The sequence below is a fragment of the Phalangium opilio genome, unplaced genomic scaffold (assembly GCF_054372755.1).
Source record: "Phalangium opilio isolate 3A_F unplaced genomic scaffold, DU_Popi_V2 ptg000090l_1, whole genome shotgun sequence".
In the NCBI taxonomy this organism is placed as follows: Eukaryota; Metazoa; Arthropoda; class Arachnida; order Opiliones; family Phalangiidae; genus Phalangium; species Phalangium opilio.
In genome coordinates this window covers 1,038,808-1,055,280 of record NW_028324195.1, presented here as the reverse complement: position 1 = coordinate 1,055,280, position 16,473 = coordinate 1,038,808, and the positions used below count along the sequence as shown (strand labels likewise).

At 39.7% G+C, this 16,473-nt stretch overlaps 2 protein-coding genes and 11 non-coding genes across 13 annotated transcripts; 12 read left to right on the top strand and 1 right to left on the bottom strand.

Moving 5' to 3' along the window:
• The first annotated feature begins 380 nt into the window (after nucleotides 1-380).
• On the top strand, nucleotides 381-2,185 carry LOC149644544 (uncharacterized protein F54H12.2-like). The gene is made up of 4 exons (XM_089850344.1): nucleotides 381-620; nucleotides 698-802; nucleotides 1,037-2,021; nucleotides 2,091-2,185. Exons 1-4 carry the CDS (start codon nucleotides 381-383, stop codon nucleotides 2,183-2,185), a joined length of 1,425 nt encoding a protein of 474 aa, XP_089706470.1.
• A 2,555-nt stretch (nucleotides 2,186-4,740) lies between these two features.
• On the bottom strand, nucleotides 4,741-6,328 carry LOC149644543 (uncharacterized). Its single transcript, XM_089850343.1, has 4 exons — nucleotides 5,915-6,328; nucleotides 5,262-5,728; nucleotides 4,942-5,191; nucleotides 4,741-4,884 (listed from the first exon to the last, which is right to left on the bottom strand). The coding sequence occupies exons 1-4, from the start codon at nucleotides 6,326-6,328 to the stop codon at nucleotides 4,741-4,743; spliced, it is 1,275 nt and encodes a 424-aa protein (XP_089706469.1).
• A 5,103-nt stretch (nucleotides 6,329-11,431) lies between these two features.
• Nucleotides 11,432-11,504, top strand: TRNAR-UCG (transfer RNA arginine (anticodon UCG)). Its single transcript has one exon. It is a non-coding gene; the product is annotated as a tRNA-Arg (tRNA).
• Nucleotides 11,505-11,755: 251 nt separating this feature from the next.
• Nucleotides 11,756-11,828, top strand: TRNAR-UCG (transfer RNA arginine (anticodon UCG)). The gene has a single exon. It is a non-coding gene; the product is annotated as a tRNA-Arg (tRNA).
• Nucleotides 11,829-12,404: 576 nt separating this feature from the next.
• On the top strand, nucleotides 12,405-12,477 carry TRNAR-UCG (transfer RNA arginine (anticodon UCG)). Its single transcript has one exon. It is a non-coding gene; the product is annotated as a tRNA-Arg (tRNA).
• Nucleotides 12,478-12,728: 251 nt separating this feature from the next.
• Nucleotides 12,729-12,801, top strand: TRNAR-UCG (transfer RNA arginine (anticodon UCG)). Its single transcript has one exon. It is a non-coding gene; the product is annotated as a tRNA-Arg (tRNA).
• A 91-nt stretch (nucleotides 12,802-12,892) lies between these two features.
• On the top strand, nucleotides 12,893-12,965 carry TRNAR-UCG (transfer RNA arginine (anticodon UCG)). Its single transcript has one exon. It is a non-coding gene; the product is annotated as a tRNA-Arg (tRNA).
• A 91-nt stretch (nucleotides 12,966-13,056) lies between these two features.
• Nucleotides 13,057-13,129, top strand: TRNAR-UCG (transfer RNA arginine (anticodon UCG)). Its single transcript has one exon. It is a non-coding gene; the product is annotated as a tRNA-Arg (tRNA).
• A 251-nt stretch (nucleotides 13,130-13,380) lies between these two features.
• TRNAR-UCG (transfer RNA arginine (anticodon UCG)) lies at nucleotides 13,381-13,453 on the top strand. Its single transcript has one exon. It is a non-coding gene; the product is annotated as a tRNA-Arg (tRNA).
• Nucleotides 13,454-13,544: 91 nt separating this feature from the next.
• On the top strand, nucleotides 13,545-13,617 carry TRNAR-UCG (transfer RNA arginine (anticodon UCG)). The gene has a single exon. It is a non-coding gene; the product is annotated as a tRNA-Arg (tRNA).
• A 91-nt stretch (nucleotides 13,618-13,708) lies between these two features.
• TRNAR-UCG (transfer RNA arginine (anticodon UCG)) lies at nucleotides 13,709-13,781 on the top strand. The gene has a single exon. It is a non-coding gene; the product is annotated as a tRNA-Arg (tRNA).
• A 250-nt stretch (nucleotides 13,782-14,031) lies between these two features.
• TRNAR-UCG (transfer RNA arginine (anticodon UCG)) lies at nucleotides 14,032-14,104 on the top strand. Its single transcript has one exon. It is a non-coding gene; the product is annotated as a tRNA-Arg (tRNA).
• A 91-nt stretch (nucleotides 14,105-14,195) lies between these two features.
• Nucleotides 14,196-14,268, top strand: TRNAR-UCG (transfer RNA arginine (anticodon UCG)). The gene has a single exon. It is a non-coding gene; the product is annotated as a tRNA-Arg (tRNA).
• The last annotated feature ends 2,205 nt before the right edge of the window (nucleotides 14,269-16,473 follow it).

Genomic DNA, 16,473 nt, shown 5'->3' with positions numbered 1-16,473 from the left:
TCCACGACTTTTTCCCAGTCTACAATAGCTACGTACCTCTTTGACCTCGACGTCGGAGTTCATTCACTCTTTGTTTATAGCGACGTGGTCAAGTCTAGACCCGTGGGAGATGTACACATACCTCTACTAAGAATCGTTAGCGTGCAGGGTAATGACGGAGAAACGGTGGACAAGGATTTTCCTAGACCACACTACCTCCCCCTCGCATGCAATATTTTCCAGTCAATTGAAGTTAACATAATGAGTGAGCTTGGTACTCCCATAGATTTCGTGAGAGGAAGAGTTTCGTTACTCTACACTTTAGACCCCGTAGAATGTGGTCACCATTATAAATTAGAAGGTAGGACAGATTCGCTTATAATTTACACTTGAAGTGTTAGATGAAGAACGTCGCCAAATCAAATATGTCCTTTAACCAATCGGACTACGATTATCACTTTTTAAACCAGATCGGACATGGTAGAGGAGTTGATTACAATAAGCACTTACATTCCCAAAATGGTAATTCCTTAGCGGTATACAGGGGACTTCCGGTGCAACACGGGTACGGATTGGGAAACTTCATTTCATCGGCCTTCCGCCGGGCAATATTTCTACTCAAAAGGGTGCCAGTTACCTCGGTAAAAGGTTTTTGAATACGGGTGCAAAGGTCGTGGCCGACGTGGCAAACGGGGTAAACGTGAAAACATCGGTCAAGTCTCAAGGAAAAGCCGCAGCTAAAGTCGTAGCCCTTAGTGCGGCGGAAGAAATCCGAAAAATGACCGGAAATGGGATTAAAAGGAAACGCACGTCTAGATCACTCGTCAGTTCAGTCTCGGCAAGAAAGAGGAAAGCAACGTCCTTTAAACGACGTGATATTTTTTCATAAAATATATAATAATGACGCGAATCCATCCCGGTTCGCATGGGTCGGTTGGCTCCGAAGTTGAACTTTTCGACATACCCCTTACCAATACCATTATTCTGAGTGGAGAATGGGTCGAATACAGCCCCATCTCTAACATTAACGAAAATTCGACAATCACGTTTACCGTAGCTGGTAGTTCCGACGCGTATTTGGACTTGTCCAAGACCTTACTACATCTCCAAGTCAGGATTGTCAACCCGACAGATGGAAAAAACAATCCCAGCAGCTGCTGATAAAGTTGGACCGGTAAATAATTTCCTGCATAGCCTTTTCAGCGAAGTACACCTTTCGGCTCAAGAGAGATCGGTCACACCATCGCCGCAAAACTACCCTTACAAGGCCATGTTTCAAACGGCGGTGACATTCGGAGAACCTGCCAAAACTAGTTTTCTTACTAGTTCCATGTTTTACAAAGACACGGCCGGAAAATTTGACGTTTTGGACGATAACGAAGGGTTTAAAACACGAGCGGCCTTTGCTAGAAAAGGAACAATAGATATGGTAGGAACTGTACACTTGGATCTTTGTCAACAACCCCGATACTTCCCAAATTTAACGGATCTCAAATTCAAGTTTGTTAAAAGTCCAAACGAATTTTGCGTGCAGGCGGCCGGTGCAGTTAAATGGAAAGTAGTTTACGAGTTGGCATCCCTGTACGTTCGTAAAGTAAAATCACCCTCGGAAGTGTTAATCGCCCACGCTAAATGTCTGGAACTGGCAACCATGAAATACCCGATTATTCCCACGGAATGTAACTCATTCTCAATTAACAGTGGCACAAAAATATGTGTTAGAGATAATTTATTCATGGGTCAACTACCCAAAAAAGTTCTTTTCGCTCTTGTAGATCAAAATGCGTATTTGGGTGATTACGAAAAGTCACCCTTCAATTTTCAACATTTTGATTTAAATCATATCGCCTTGTACCTTGACGGAGCTAGCGTTCCTCATAAACCCCTTACCCCAAACTTTTCTGGTGGTCAATATATGAGATCTTATACTAATCTTTTTCCTCAAACCTCTCAATGGTTATTGGATGAGGGAAACTACATTTCACGGGAGGAATTCCCCAATGGGAATTGCATATTTGCTTTTGATTTAAGTGCCGACCTCAGTAGTTCAACTTCTCAATTTTAATTGATAAGGAACGGTAACTTGCGATTGGAATTAAATTTCGCCAAAGACTTGCCCAAGACTATCACAGTTTTATATTACTCTGAGTTTCAGAATTTGGTTGAGATTGATAAGAATAGATCTGTCATATACGATTACAACTAAAAGATTATGGACACTATGCAAATAACTAGAATTATGGACACTATGCAAATAACTAGAATTATGGAAAGGGATAAATTCACCAAGGATCTCTTTCGTGGTGTTTTCGCCGCGGATATGTTACCTAAAACTGCGAAATCTTTCCCTTCCCTGTATATCGTGAATACGGGAATGTCGGATACTAACAGAGAACATTGGACTGTTATTTACTTTTCTAGTAACAAAAATACAGATTTCTTCGATAGTTTCGGAAATCCACCGGATATGATTCAATTCAACGATTTTGTAGAAAGAAACAGTGTTACCGTAACTTTTAATTCTAAACAACTTCAAGGGAATTCCAGTCGGACATGTGCCGGATTTTGCATATATTTTTCTCTGTATAGATGCAGAGGTATTAAAATGTATGATATTTGCTTAAAATTTGTAAAAGATAAGAGTTTGAACGATAAAATGATATCGGAATTTATGTATAAGAGATTTTTAATAAAGTTTTTTTGATTAAATTGTGTTTTTCTTTAAATCGCGCGCGAACTTATTCCTACACGCGCACGCGGTCGACCCCCTCCCCTTAACCTGGAAAAATGTTTGCCTAAGTTGTATGAAATAAAGGGAGGAAATTTGTATTTAAAATTTTTTATTTTGAATGAGAAACCGTAGTGTGAATGAGTAAAACTCATTCGAGAAAAAAAACAACTTAAAACTATACAATTATACTTTTGAATCCTAATATATACATTAAATTATTGAAACTTATAAACTATACATTAAACTATGAAATTTTAAAGGAAAGGGGTTGGGCGTGGACCGTTCTTCGGCCACTTCGCCCCAGGAGGGTATGGGAGGGGAAATTGGGCGTGGACCGTTTCGGCCACTTCGCACTAAAAGGGTATGGGAGGAGGGAGTGGACCGGTTCGGCCACTTCGCCCCAGGAGGGTATGGGAGGGGATAGGGTTACAGAAAGTAATTATTTATACATTTGAAATTATTCCTTAATTTTAAAATGACCATGCGCGTATGTAGACACACCATCGATGATGAATCTCTTATCATCGCAAGGGTTAAGAGCGAGTTTCTTCTGAGTGATGGAAAATAGTTCGTGTTTAACACTGACTATCCTCTTCATCTCCTCAGTGGTGAGTTTACGTTGAAGCAGGCATTCCTTGTATTGAGCGTGACGTATCTTCTTTTTGACGACGCGACGACAGATTCCCTTCGCCGTCTTCTTTTCACCTTTTGCCGACAAGATGCTGTACATTTTCGGCCGCAAGCCACAGAACTCTTGAATCTGGACGCTGTTCAGTTCATCCTTGAACTTTCCGAGGGCCTTTTTGTTTTCCTCGCCTAAGAGAGGATGTTCCTTGTGGTAGGCGGAAAAGTCGAACATCTCCTTCATCTGGGCAAAGTCCCGGGGCAAATCGTCGGTGAAAATCTGATAGGTCAGGCTGTCTGCAATTATACGTAAAAACATTTAATTAGTTTTTAAAATCGAAAGTAGAAAAAGGATTTAAATCTAGTAAACGTTTTTAAAAAATTCATACCTGTGTCGGTAAAAAGAAATTTGAGGTCGTCGCCATATTTTGCCTTCATAGTGTTGTAATGGAAGTCGTACATGACCAACTTTGAGAGGTCCAAGATGGCGAAACCGGTGTAAATTGGTCGGTCCAACTTGAGGGATTTCTTCAGACGATGGATCCCAACCAGCTCGTTCCTAAAGATGGTGAACCTCTGTAATGTCGGCGAACTGGCCTTCTTGATTGCCATCTCCCGGGTCTGGACAAGGTCAAAGTTGATCCTGTTGCGGAGGTTTTCCATCGTCTTCCCGAAAACACTGTTAATAGATAAAATTTTGATTAATTTACGTGCCAAATAATAACTTAGCGTAGCGTAGATGCGTGCCTATTGTTGGCCAACTTGAAAAAATCTTTCTCAAAGTCGTTCTCTGCCTGCTTCCTTTTCTCCGTGTTGAACTCGATAAATGGTTTTAATCATGCACCTTGCTCGAATGTGAGTATTCGATGGATTTTCCCCAATTTCATCCCCTTAGCGATGTAAAACTTGAGGTTCCGGTAGTGGAGAACATATTTCTCCCTATTGTAGAGCGAGGGAACTAACTTTGGGAGGCTATCCTGTACGTTAATTTTCAGTTTGTTCAACTGTTCAATCGAATACGGCGAAAGCTCATCCGCGTTAATAACTCTACGTTCAGGTGCTAAGGGTAGACAGTTATGTTCTTCGTGCAAACTTTCCGAGTACTCAAGATCCACCTCCAGGATAAATCCCTGGGGATCATCGTCTGGGTGATTCAAGATAATTTCACGAGTTAAATCTTGACATGGTTGAATCCATCGAAAACCTCTCATCGGCAGGTGATGACACATTACGGTGCCGTAAAGGTTATTACAGTCTAGGTAGGTAATGTAAGAGCTACGTTCTGCTGGGTTGAACGTTTCGGGGAGATCCTTATTATTGGCTATGGCTAGTCTATGCGTAATTAAAGAAACGCCTCCTCTTATACCCTTCTCAATAAAGAGATGCATATCAGGATCCTGGAGTAGTTAAAATTTCACTTGGGTCATGTGAAGTGCGCTTTGCCAAGCGAAACCAGGACCTGTATATGCATGAGCGCAATCCAACTTGTAATATTCTAGACACATAGCCCTGAAATTTTCAAATACATCCGCTAGGAGCAAAACGTCGGTCTTAACGTATAAATCATGGTACTAACCGAGGTTAGTGAGTTGGAATTTTTCCCAAACCTTTTGAGCTTGAGAATAATCTTCCTCACTAACCTCTTCGTCAGTTAAGGAATTGAAAAAGGCATCCTTGGGTGGCAACTCGGTCTCGTCGAATTTAGTCACGCAGTCGAAGTAGTCATAGGGGTAAACCTGCTTCCTCAGCAGATGCGGTACTTCGTCAGCGCTGAAGACAGAGTTTAAACACTTGAACTTATCGGCTCCTCCTCGAGCCAAATTCGATACGAGTGTCTCTAGCGATGCCGGCATGAACCTAATTGAGTCTAAGAATCGTAAATTACCCAGAGAAAACGAAATGTACGTTTCGGAATTCGTGGGGATACACGTAATCTTGTGATCTTTGACCAATCCAATTTTGTCCATAATAAGATGAGCATCGTAACGAGATAAGTTTCAGGTTACACGAATTATGAGCAGCTGCCCTGTAGGCTCCGTTAGTGTGGTCGTGGTCACGAACTTTACAGTCATTTACAGTGAAAGGCCTGTTACATAAGTAACAGAATTGGGCCGAGGCGAATTGCGCCTTTTCTAAGTTTGATAGATTCATGGGGGCGTTATCTTTAATCTTACGCTGAATAATTGCGTCTTCACGCAAAAGGTTTTCTAAAAACTTTTCCGTGGCATCTATCCCTCGATAAGTAACTGGTTTGGAGACTGTACCGTCGACATAACTAAACCCACAGGAGGTATGCTGCGAAGTTTTCGTAGTTGAAGAGAGGTCGGCATCGGGATCGCATCGGTGAACTTCACGGAGAATAGACTCGAAATCGGCATAGATGACGTATTTAACCTGGAAGAAAAAGAAATAAAACTATATTAGATTAAATGTAAACAAAACGTTCTCTCTCCCTCTCCCATGCATCTTATCGTCTGCTTTATTTATCTTGCTTTGGGCGCCGTCTGACGTTAGTCTCAGTAAACTATTTTTGGCGCGCTATTCAAAATACCCAGATAAATAACAAAAGTTTTATTTTACCTTCTGTTGCCATGCGACCTTTTTGAATTCCAGAATAGGTTCCTTTACCGGCATCTCGATCTTCTGGGGTCCGTGTATACTACACTCCTTGATGTGGTCCTTGTAGTTTTCCTCCGAGTTTACGCCGGAGAATCGGTGCAAGCAATAACGGCAATAATAGTCCTTGTGTCCGTATGCGGTGAATGACTTTGCTAAAAGTCGACTCGTGCTTCGGATTAAGCAGAAATGCTTCTTCTCACCCTCGGTTAATAGCAATAAATCTACTTGGCGTGGTTCCTCAACTCTGTTGGAACTCACGTAAAGGGGGAAGACCTCTTTCTCGTATCCGAATACATTAATCGAAAGGTTATCCACCCGTTTGGAATTCTCAAACTTACAGGTATTTACTTCCACGGGGAACGTAATACAGGCCATGTCCAATTCATTACTATACTCTAGGTACTTTGTTACACGTTGCGGGTGGTTCACATAGTTTACAGGGTGTAAATGTGCCAAAATTGACCATAAGAAACACTTATTGTCTGTATTTCGCACATTTAAAAGGGCATTTTTAACTAAAAGATTTTTAGGGGTTTCAATGTACGTACCCCCGTGAAGCGGGAGGTACGCTATGATAATAATCTGCAGGAAGAGAATTTTATCTAGAACCCACCCGCTACCACTCGCCTCGAACTCCTCTATTTAACGTTTCAGAGTCCTAATACTAAAGTCTATCTGTCCGGGGATAACGTCGGGGTTCAAAATAGCAAGGTTTTGGGTTCTATGATAAATTAAATTTTCTACTTCCTCGTCAGTGTCGGCTAACTGACGGGTGTAGCGAGCCCTGACAGTTAAATACCACTTAATCCCTCTATCTCTAGCCAGTTTATTACGCAAGTAATTTTCAATCGCTACCCTATGTCTACCCACGTACAGCTCTACGTCTGTCTCGGTCGCTACGGGTGTGAAACGTGCACAAAAAATAGCCCTACCGAGTACTTCCAGTTCCTCTAGCTCGACGTGAAGGGGAACTTCCGGTGACGCAACGATGGGTTCCTCCTGCTCTTGACCGCCACCACCCTCCTGCTGATCCATAAAGTGATGGATGTCGCGGTTCTCCTGGCTGGAAAGGGCTGGGAAGTCATCCTCATGGTCCATGAACTCGTTCAGGGCACGATTTCCATCGTCGGACAGCTCATCCAGATTTTCGCAAACGGCGGGAAGAGGAGTTCCCAGTAGAGATCCATTGATGACACCCTCTTCTCGGTCCATGAACTCGCTCAAGGCACGATTCCCATCGTCGGACAGTTCATCTAGATTTTCGGGAGAAAGGTCCGACGACACCCTACGAGTGACGCCGGAAAGGGGGCCGAAAACAGAGGAAGGAATAGGGTTGGACGTGGACCGTTTCGGCCGCTTCGTCTCAGGAGTCGATGGGTCGGAGGTGGACCGTTTCGGCCTCTTCGTCTCAGGAGTCGATGGGTCGGAGGTGGACCGTTTCGGCCTCTTCGTCTCAGGAGGGATAAAGGTAGAGGTTGAGGGGCCCAAGAATGGGATAACAGGAGGACCAAAGATAGAAGTGGATGGACCCGAGAATGGTACAAAGGTTGAAGTTGATGGGCCCGAGAATGGGATAACAGGAGGAACAAAGGTAGAGGTTGATGGTCCCGAGAATGGGACAAAGGTAGAAGTTGATGGACCTGCATTGGTCATGAGGGGGAGTGGAACCTTAAAGGTAGAGCGTCGGGCAGCCGCGTGTAACGCTAAATTCGCAAGTCTGGTATAAACGGTCGGACATTGCGAGCATGGGTAGTGAACATCCTCATGTTTCTCCCTTTTATGTCTCAAAAGTTCCCTGTTCCCTTGGTATGAACACTCACAAATATTACACTTAAACATTCTCAAAGAATGAATGAGATAAAGACAATCTCAGAAAAATCATAAGTACTCGTAAAAATTCGCAAGTACTTGTAAAATAAATCCCAAGTAATTTCGGTACTAGCCCGTAAATGTTTTCTTACCCTCTGCAAAATAACTTGCAACAGCAAAAGTTACCAAGTATTGAAAAATACTATAAAGCAACTAAGGAGCAGGCTGGAACTCGTCTGAAGTCAGGAACAAAAGTGACTGAGTTTAGACACGTGCCGGGCTTTTATACTCTTGGCGTCGTCCATTTAATCTTTGCCCGAACTATCATATGGGTTTTTCCGTTGTCGCCAGGTCTAACACCGTGCCATGTTTCGAAATTCACGCCATGTTTCGAAATTCACGCCATGTTTCGAAATTCACGCCATGTTTCGAAATTCACGCCATGTTTCGAAATTCACGCCAAGTTTCAATCTAGTTTGTTCATTTACAAGTTTCTTAGCATAAACAAACATTGCAATCCGAACTATCATCCCATGTCGACACTAACCGCTTTCTACAAGCGCTTATCATGACTTCTAATTATTGACATAGGCCGTTTATTTACCATCTGAGTTTCTCTATTCCCGTTCACCGACCTCTTTATTTACATTTCCTATCCTTGAAAATGTGAAATAGGCCTATCAATAAAGAGTTTAAGTTTAAAATAATTTCTAAAGCTTATATTTAAGAGTATTAAATTGAAATAACTCCTAAAATTTGGAATATGCCTATATATTTAGTTAAATAGTATTAAATTTGAATATAAATAACTCCTAAAATTTGGAATATGCCTATATATTTAGTAAAAAAGTATTAAATTTGAATATAAATAACTCCTAAAATTTGAAATATGCTTATATTAAGGTTAATGAAACAGTATTAAATTTGAATATTTATTATTTAAATTCATTTCAATGTATTACAAGAATTTTTTAGAGTTGCATACACTTAGAGAAACCATCTGCTTACAGAACTGAAAACTTAAGAATGTGGAATTATTAAAAATATTAGCTATCATCTCGATATTTAAATTAGACACGGCATTAGAATAATGTTCATCTACACGTTCACTCCATTCCATCATTATACAATCATGCTGTAATTGTGAAGGATGGTCGATAATGCAACCGTTGCAGGAATTCTTTATTCCCTCAGTTGCTGTATTACTATTCCCTTAATCGCACTCTCCACACGTTTTGCTTCGGTAATGAATGTCGTCACCTGAATGTGTTTTTTCCAATAACTTCTCCCATAGGAATGGTCCTATGGCAAATCCATTCCTAGTCGGGTATTGGATTCCGTAGTTCGCTCCTTGTCCCTGGATCACTTGGCGGATATTTAACACCTTCCTATCCTGATAAGTTACAAGTTGAATTCGCTTGTCCATCGATCCCTCGAAAAAGCACGTGGTGGGTTGAGCGTCGTCCTTCTCGAAAAATCCGTTTATGGAGGCCTTCATTCCGTAAAGTTGCATATATTCCCCCTCGCTTAATACGATCCCAGTTGAGCCATCGGTCATTCCTAGTCTAATCCTACAATCCGGCGTTACACTAACTGATTTAGTTGAGGAAATCTCAAACACGTTGGAGTTATCCCTAAATATTCAAATTAAATATGGTAATCACATTAAATTGGATGCGGGCCAAGATTATAACACTAAAATTTTATGAGAAATTATACTTACATTTTCGGATCTGGTTCGGTACTTCAAGGAAGGATGTAGAATGTCTTATCTTTAAACCGTCCTCGTCTTTTATACTTTAATGTCACGTGACTTTCTGACCATGTAAACATGGCGCTCTTTTTAGACCAATCACGTTCTTATAGTCGACATGGCGTTTAAACAGCGTGTATGACAAGAGTTATTTACCACGTTGCCGAATATGATGCTTAAGCCTAACATTGACGCCATGATTGATTCTCTGACGCCATAGGAAGACACGTCATGTACGTTTCACTGACGTCACAACAAGATTGGGGGAAAATGTTTGATTTTCTGGCGCCATAAGAAGAAAAATGAGGTGGACGCCATGTTTGATTCATTGACGCCATATTTACTGGTGCCATCTGGCACTGTCTGACGCCAGTGGCCACAAACCAATGAATCCAGGTGAAAAAAGCCACAGTAAAAAAAGCTAAGGTTAAAAAAGCAAGGTAAAAAAAGAGAAAAATACGGAAATAAAAGCCATTTCATTTTATATGTAAGGTTGTCCAAATTTTATATTGTGGCTAACCCGAGGGGTCCGACGCTCCTACAAATCTCGTACAGTAGAAGATTTTGAATCTGAAAATCTTAAAAATCTTGAAATCTTTCAAATTTCAGAAAATCTAATAAATTCTTGATAAATCTTTCCAATCCCTGGAAATCTAATAAATTCATGATAAATCTTTCAAATCCCTGGAAATCTAATAAATTCTTGATAAATCTTTCAAATCTCTGGAAATCTAATAAATTCTTGATAAATCTTTCAAATGCCTGGTAATCTAACAAATTCTTGATAAATCTTTCAAATCCCCGGAAATCTAATAAATCTTTCAAATCCCAGAAAATCTAATAAATCTTTCAAATCCCAGAAATAGGGACTTGGCAGTACTACGTCATGCAACGTCAGGCTACCTTCCACTAGTGCTAAAAAACATACCAGGAGGAGGAGCTTATATAGCTTTCATTCTGTTAAAAAACATACCATAATGGTGCTGGGGGCGGAGTTAAGCTCGAATTGCCAAGTCCCTATTCTTTCAAATCCCAGAAAATCTCTGAAATCCCAGAAAATCTTATAAATTCTTGATAAATCTTTAAAACTTCACAAATCTTTCAAATCCCAGAAAATCTTTCTAATCCTTGATAAATATTTCCAATCTCACAACTTCTATAAATTTTAAAAGTCCAAAAAAAAATAAATAAATCGAAACATTCCCAATCTTTCAATCTTAAACCCATATACTCCCATATTCTTTCAATCTTGAAATTATATAATATAATAAAATATATTAATATAATTCTAACGTTTGTGGTTTTTTAATCTTGACTTTTTTTCCATTGGCTTTTTTTACCGCGTTTGTGGATTTTTTTACCTTGGCTTTTTTTGTATTCGTAAATTTGACTTTTATTACCTTGGCTTTTTTTCCATTGGCTTTTTTAACCGACAACCCAAACCAATACTTTCTATCTACTAAAAATCTCAAGACATTCTTTGGACATTTGTCTCAAGACTTCTTAAGGAACTTCCAAAGAAAGTCTTTGGGAATTGTTCCTTTAGAAAATGATCCCAAGGGCTCCATAGGGTTCCAAAGAATGGCCTTTGGAAATCTTGTGGCGTAATGGATAACTCGTCTGCCTTCGAAGCAGAAGATTACAGGTTCGAGTCCTGGCAAGCTCGCTATTAGCATTTAAAGATGATTATTAGAGTACAACGGAATAGAAATTTAAAATGTTGCAATGCTTCAATAGCATTTAGAACAACCGCCGACGGGCGTGTGGCGCAAAGGATAACGCTTCTGTCTTCGGAGCAGAAGATTACAGGTTCGAGTCCTGGCAAGCTCGGTGTTTAGTTTAATAAAAATATTTTATGCCACATAAAAATTGCATTAATACAATGTTTGGAAGCGTTTATTTATAATACGATGCAAGGGCTTGTGGCGTAATGGATAACGCGTCTGCCTTCGAAGCAGAAGATTCCAGGTTCGAGTCCTGGCAAGCTTGCTATTAGCATTTAAAGATGATTATTAGAGTACAACGGAATAGAAATTTATAATATTGCAATGCTTCAATAGCATTTTGATCAACCTCTGACGGGCTAGTGGCGCAATGGATAACGCGTCTGCCTACGGAGCAGAAGATTCCAGAGACGAGTCCTGGCAAGCTCATTGTTTAGTTTAATAAAAAATATTTTATGCGACATAAAAAAGGCATAAATACAATGTTTGGAAACGTTTTTTTATAATACGATGCAAGGGCTTGTGGCGTAATGGATAACGCGTCTGCCTTCGAAGCAGAAGATTCCAGGTTCGAGTCCTGGCAAGCTCGCTATTAACATTTAAAGATGATTATTAGAGTATAACGGAAGGGAAATTTATAATATGGCAATGGTTCAATAGCATTTTGATCAACCTCTGACGGGCTTGTTGCGCAATGGATAACGCGTCTGCCTACGGAGCAGAAGATTCCAGATACGAGTCCTGGCAAGCTCGGTGTTTAGTTTAGTAAAAAATATTTTATGCGACATAAAAAGTGCATAAATACAATGTTTGGAAACGTTTTTTTATATTACGATACAAGGGCTTGTGGCGTAATGGATAACTTGTCTGCCTTCGAAGCAGAAGATTACAGGTTCGAGTCCTGGCAAGCTCGCTATTAGCATTTAAAGATGATTATTAGAGTACAACGGAATAGAAATTTATAATATTGCAATGCTTCAATAGCATTTTGATCAACCTCTGACGGGCTAGTGGCGCAATGGATAACGCGTCTGCCTACGGAGCAGAAGATTCCAGATACGAGTCCTGGCAAGCTCATTGTTTAGTTTAATAAAAAATATTTTATGCGACATAAAAAAGGCATAAATACAATGTTTGGAAACGTTTTTTTTATAATACGATGCAAGGGCTTGTGGCGTAATGGATAACGCGTCTGCCTTCGAAGCAGAAGATTCCAGGTTCGAGTCCTGGCAAGCTTGCTATTAGCATTTAAAGATGATTATTAGAGTACAACGGAATAGAAATTTATAATATTGCAATGCTTCAATAGCATTTTGATCAACCTCTGACGGGCTAGTGGCGCAATGGATAACGCGTCTGCCTACGGAGCAGAAGATTCCAGAGACGAGTCCTGGCAAGCTCATTGTTTAGTTTAATAAAAAATATTTTATGCGACATAAAAAAGGCATAAATACAATGTTTGGAAACGTTTTTTTATAATACGATGCAAGGGCTTGTGGCGTAATGGATAACGCGTCTGCCTTCGAAGCAGAAGATTCCAGGTTCGAGTCCTGGCAAGCTCGCTATTAACATTTAAAGATGATTATTAGAGTATAACGGAAGGGAAATTTATAATATTGCAATGCTTCAGTAGCATTTTGATCAACCTCTAACGGGCTTGTGGCGTAATGGATAACGCGTCTGCCTTCGAAGCAGAAGATTCCAGGTTCGAGTCCTGGCAAGCTCGCTATTAACATTTAAAGATGATTATTAGAGTATAACGGAAGGGAAATTTATAATATTGCAATGATTCAATAGCATTTTGAGCAACCTCTAACGGGCTTGTGGCGTAATGGATAACGCGTCTGCCTTCGAAGCAGAAGATTACAGGTTCGAGTCCTGGCAAGCTCGCTATTAGCATTTAAAGATGATTATTAGAGTACAACGGAATAGAAATTTATAATATTGCAATGCTTCAATAGCATTTTGATCAACCTCTGACGGGCTAGTGGCGCAATGGATAACGCGTCTGCCTACGGAGCAGAAGATTCCAGATACGAGTCCTGGCAAGCTCATTGTTTAGTTTAATAAAAAATATTTTATGCGACATAAAAAAGTGCATAAATACAATGTTTGGAAACGTTTTTTATAATACGATGCAAGGGCTTGTGGCGTAATGGATAACGCGTCTGCCTTCGAAGCAGAAGATTCCAGGTTCGAGTCCTGGCAAGCTCGCTATTAACATTTAAAGATGATTATTAGAGTATAACGGAAGGGAAATTTATAATATTGCAATGCTTCAGTAGCATTTTGATCAACCTCTAACGGGCTTGTGGCGTAATGGATAACGCGTCTGCCTTCGAAGCAGAGGATTCCAGGTTCGAGTCCTGGCAAGCTCGCTATTAACATTTAAAGATGATTATTAGAGTATAACGGAAGGGAAATTTATAATATTGCAATGCTTCAATAGCATTTTGATCAACCTCTAACGGGCTTGTGGCGTAATGGATAACGCGTCTGCCTTCGAAGCAGAGGATTCCAGGTTCGAGTCCTGGCAAGCTCGCTATTAGCATTTAAAGATGATTATTAGAGTACAACGGAATAGAAATTTATAATGTTGCAATGCTTCAATAGCATTTAGATCAACCGCCGACGGGCGTGTGGCGCAATGGATAACGCGTCTGCCTACGGAGCACAAGATTCCAGATACGAGTCCTGGCAAGCTCATTGTTTAGTTTAATAAAAAATATTTTATGCGACATAAAAAAGGCATAAATACAATGTTTGGAAACGTTTTTTATAATACGATGCAAGGGCTTGTGGCGTAATGGATAACGCGTCTGCCTTCGAAGCAGAAGATTCCAGGTTCGAGTCCTGGCAAGCTCGCTATTAACATTTAAAGATGATTATTAGAGTATAACGGAAGGGAAATTTATAATATTGCAATGCTTCAGTAGCATTTTGATCAACCTCTAACGGGCTTGTGGCGTAATGGATAACGCGTCTGCCTTCGAAGCAGAAGATTCCAGGTTCGAGTCCTGGCAAGCTCGCTATTAACATTTAAAGATGATTATTAGAGTATAACGGAAGGGAAATTTATAATATTGCAATGCTTCGATAGCATTTTGATCAACCTCTAACGGGCTTGTTGCGCAATGGATCACGCGTCTGCCTACAGAGCAGAAGATACCAGGTTCGAGTCCTGGTAAGCTCAGTATTAACATTTAAAGATGATTATTAGCATATAACGGAACGGAAAATTAAAGTATTGCAATGCATCAATAGATTCCTAGCGTGTTGTGGATGTTATCACACCCATCAATTATTCTTTGTCTTAAGTCCTGGACATCTCGAACTTCACTACTTACTTTACTTAAGACAAAGAATAATTGATGGGTGTGATAACATCCTCAACACGCTAGGAATCTTCGAACGTGTTCGCGAGTCGTTCAAAAGAAGCGCGCAAGTTTGCTTAAACGTTGAAGGAGGTCATTTTGAACAATTTTTTAAATGCTGATGTTTTGTAACCGAAGGAACGTAGAACAAAAAGTCTAATTAAACAAGTAACTGGCGTTTAAGGTGCAATAAATTTGTTTGGGATTATTATTTTTGTAATAACGTTATTAATACGAGAACGAATAATGTTAGCGGTCCTTTAAACCACTTCACTAGCTGTTAATTTCTTCGTACATAAGCTTATGGCAGAAGCGGATAAGAGGAGAAGCCTCTATCTAGGCAAAAAACGAGAAACGTCTTGTTTTCGCGCTTAGAGACATCGACGCAGCGATACAATTTTATTGACGGCGAAAAAATAGCGCCTTTACATAAGATATAAAAGTCCTACGCCAGCGGCTAGTTGAGTCTGTGATAAAGTGATGGTAGGCCCAGGGTAATTTCAATAATGGATATTGAAGCTGTTTATGATTTAATTTTAAAAGATATTACAAGTGAAAGTTTCGTAAAGCATATTGGGAATGAAAGGCAAGAAATTTTACATAATTTATTTGTAAAAATTTCGCTTACTATAGACAAACACTCCCAAGTAAACTTAGGACTTTATGGTCTAATAAGAAGGTTATGTTCAATATTTTTAAATTTGAAAGAGAATATTTCCAAAAATAATTCCAAGAAAAAGTGCCAAAAAAACAGAAAAACAATGTTGAAAAGAATACTATGCTTATATTAGATTGGTATTCGGCGATTTCCAAAGACTATCATTGTCTCTCCTCGTATTTTGATCGTATGTGCACCGCCATTTTATTTTATCTTTTTTTGGGCAAGGTAGAACTATTTTCTTTCTACAAAGACTATTCATTAGTTGTCAGTCCTCAACCACTTTAGTGTTCTCTTTAGTGAAGCGCGAAACCAAGACGTTTCAGATTTTTAACGTGGCGTCTATGGCTTGATAGAGGCTTCCCTCCGAAGGAGGTTTAATTATAGGCTTCTGCTTATGGTAAATTAGAAAACAATTGTCCAAAGGCATAATACCAGTTCCACATATCGGCAAAATTCCATTGTTTTAAGGCCTACTTTGGAGAGTACATAACTCTGAAACGGAAGGCTTTCACCCAAAAGTTCATAGAACATTTTTGACTTCCTTTGACCCGAATAACACGTCTGTTAATTTGTGCCAGACTTCTCCGAAACACCCTGTATATCATTATTTCTTATGTAAAATTTAACAGCCTTTTTAAACTTATTAAAACAACTTATTGCTGTATACGAAGCATGTTTTTGTCCCAGAGAGGTAAACACCCTGGGTACAGCCAGGCTACCTTTTAAAACTAACTTAGTTTTCCTTCCATGACTAATCGCAGCAGTTTTAAATCGCTTGATTATCCATCCAGTAGGATATTATACACATATTATTTAGATACCGAGAAAACATTGAATTCTTCATACAAGAGTTTAGTTGGATAATCATATTGTTTATGTAGACAAATACCCAATATCCTATTAACAAGAACGATTAATGGGCGTCAAATCGCATAATGCTTATTCTACAGGGCCGGTAGGCCGTTGTAGATATGACTTGATACCGTTTTGTAACGTTAAAGTAGAATTCACATTCTTTTGCTAAATTTCCTATGGAGATTAACATGCGGTTTTTCGTGATTTTTCCCCACCGCTAACTTAAAAACTACAGCGAAGTTACTTTTCGGAATTATCTTAAATAAACAATTATGTATTCAGGGTGTGCTATCAGCCAGTTTGATCAAAACAATTAAGTCTAAGTATGTTAATTTTAGTTAATT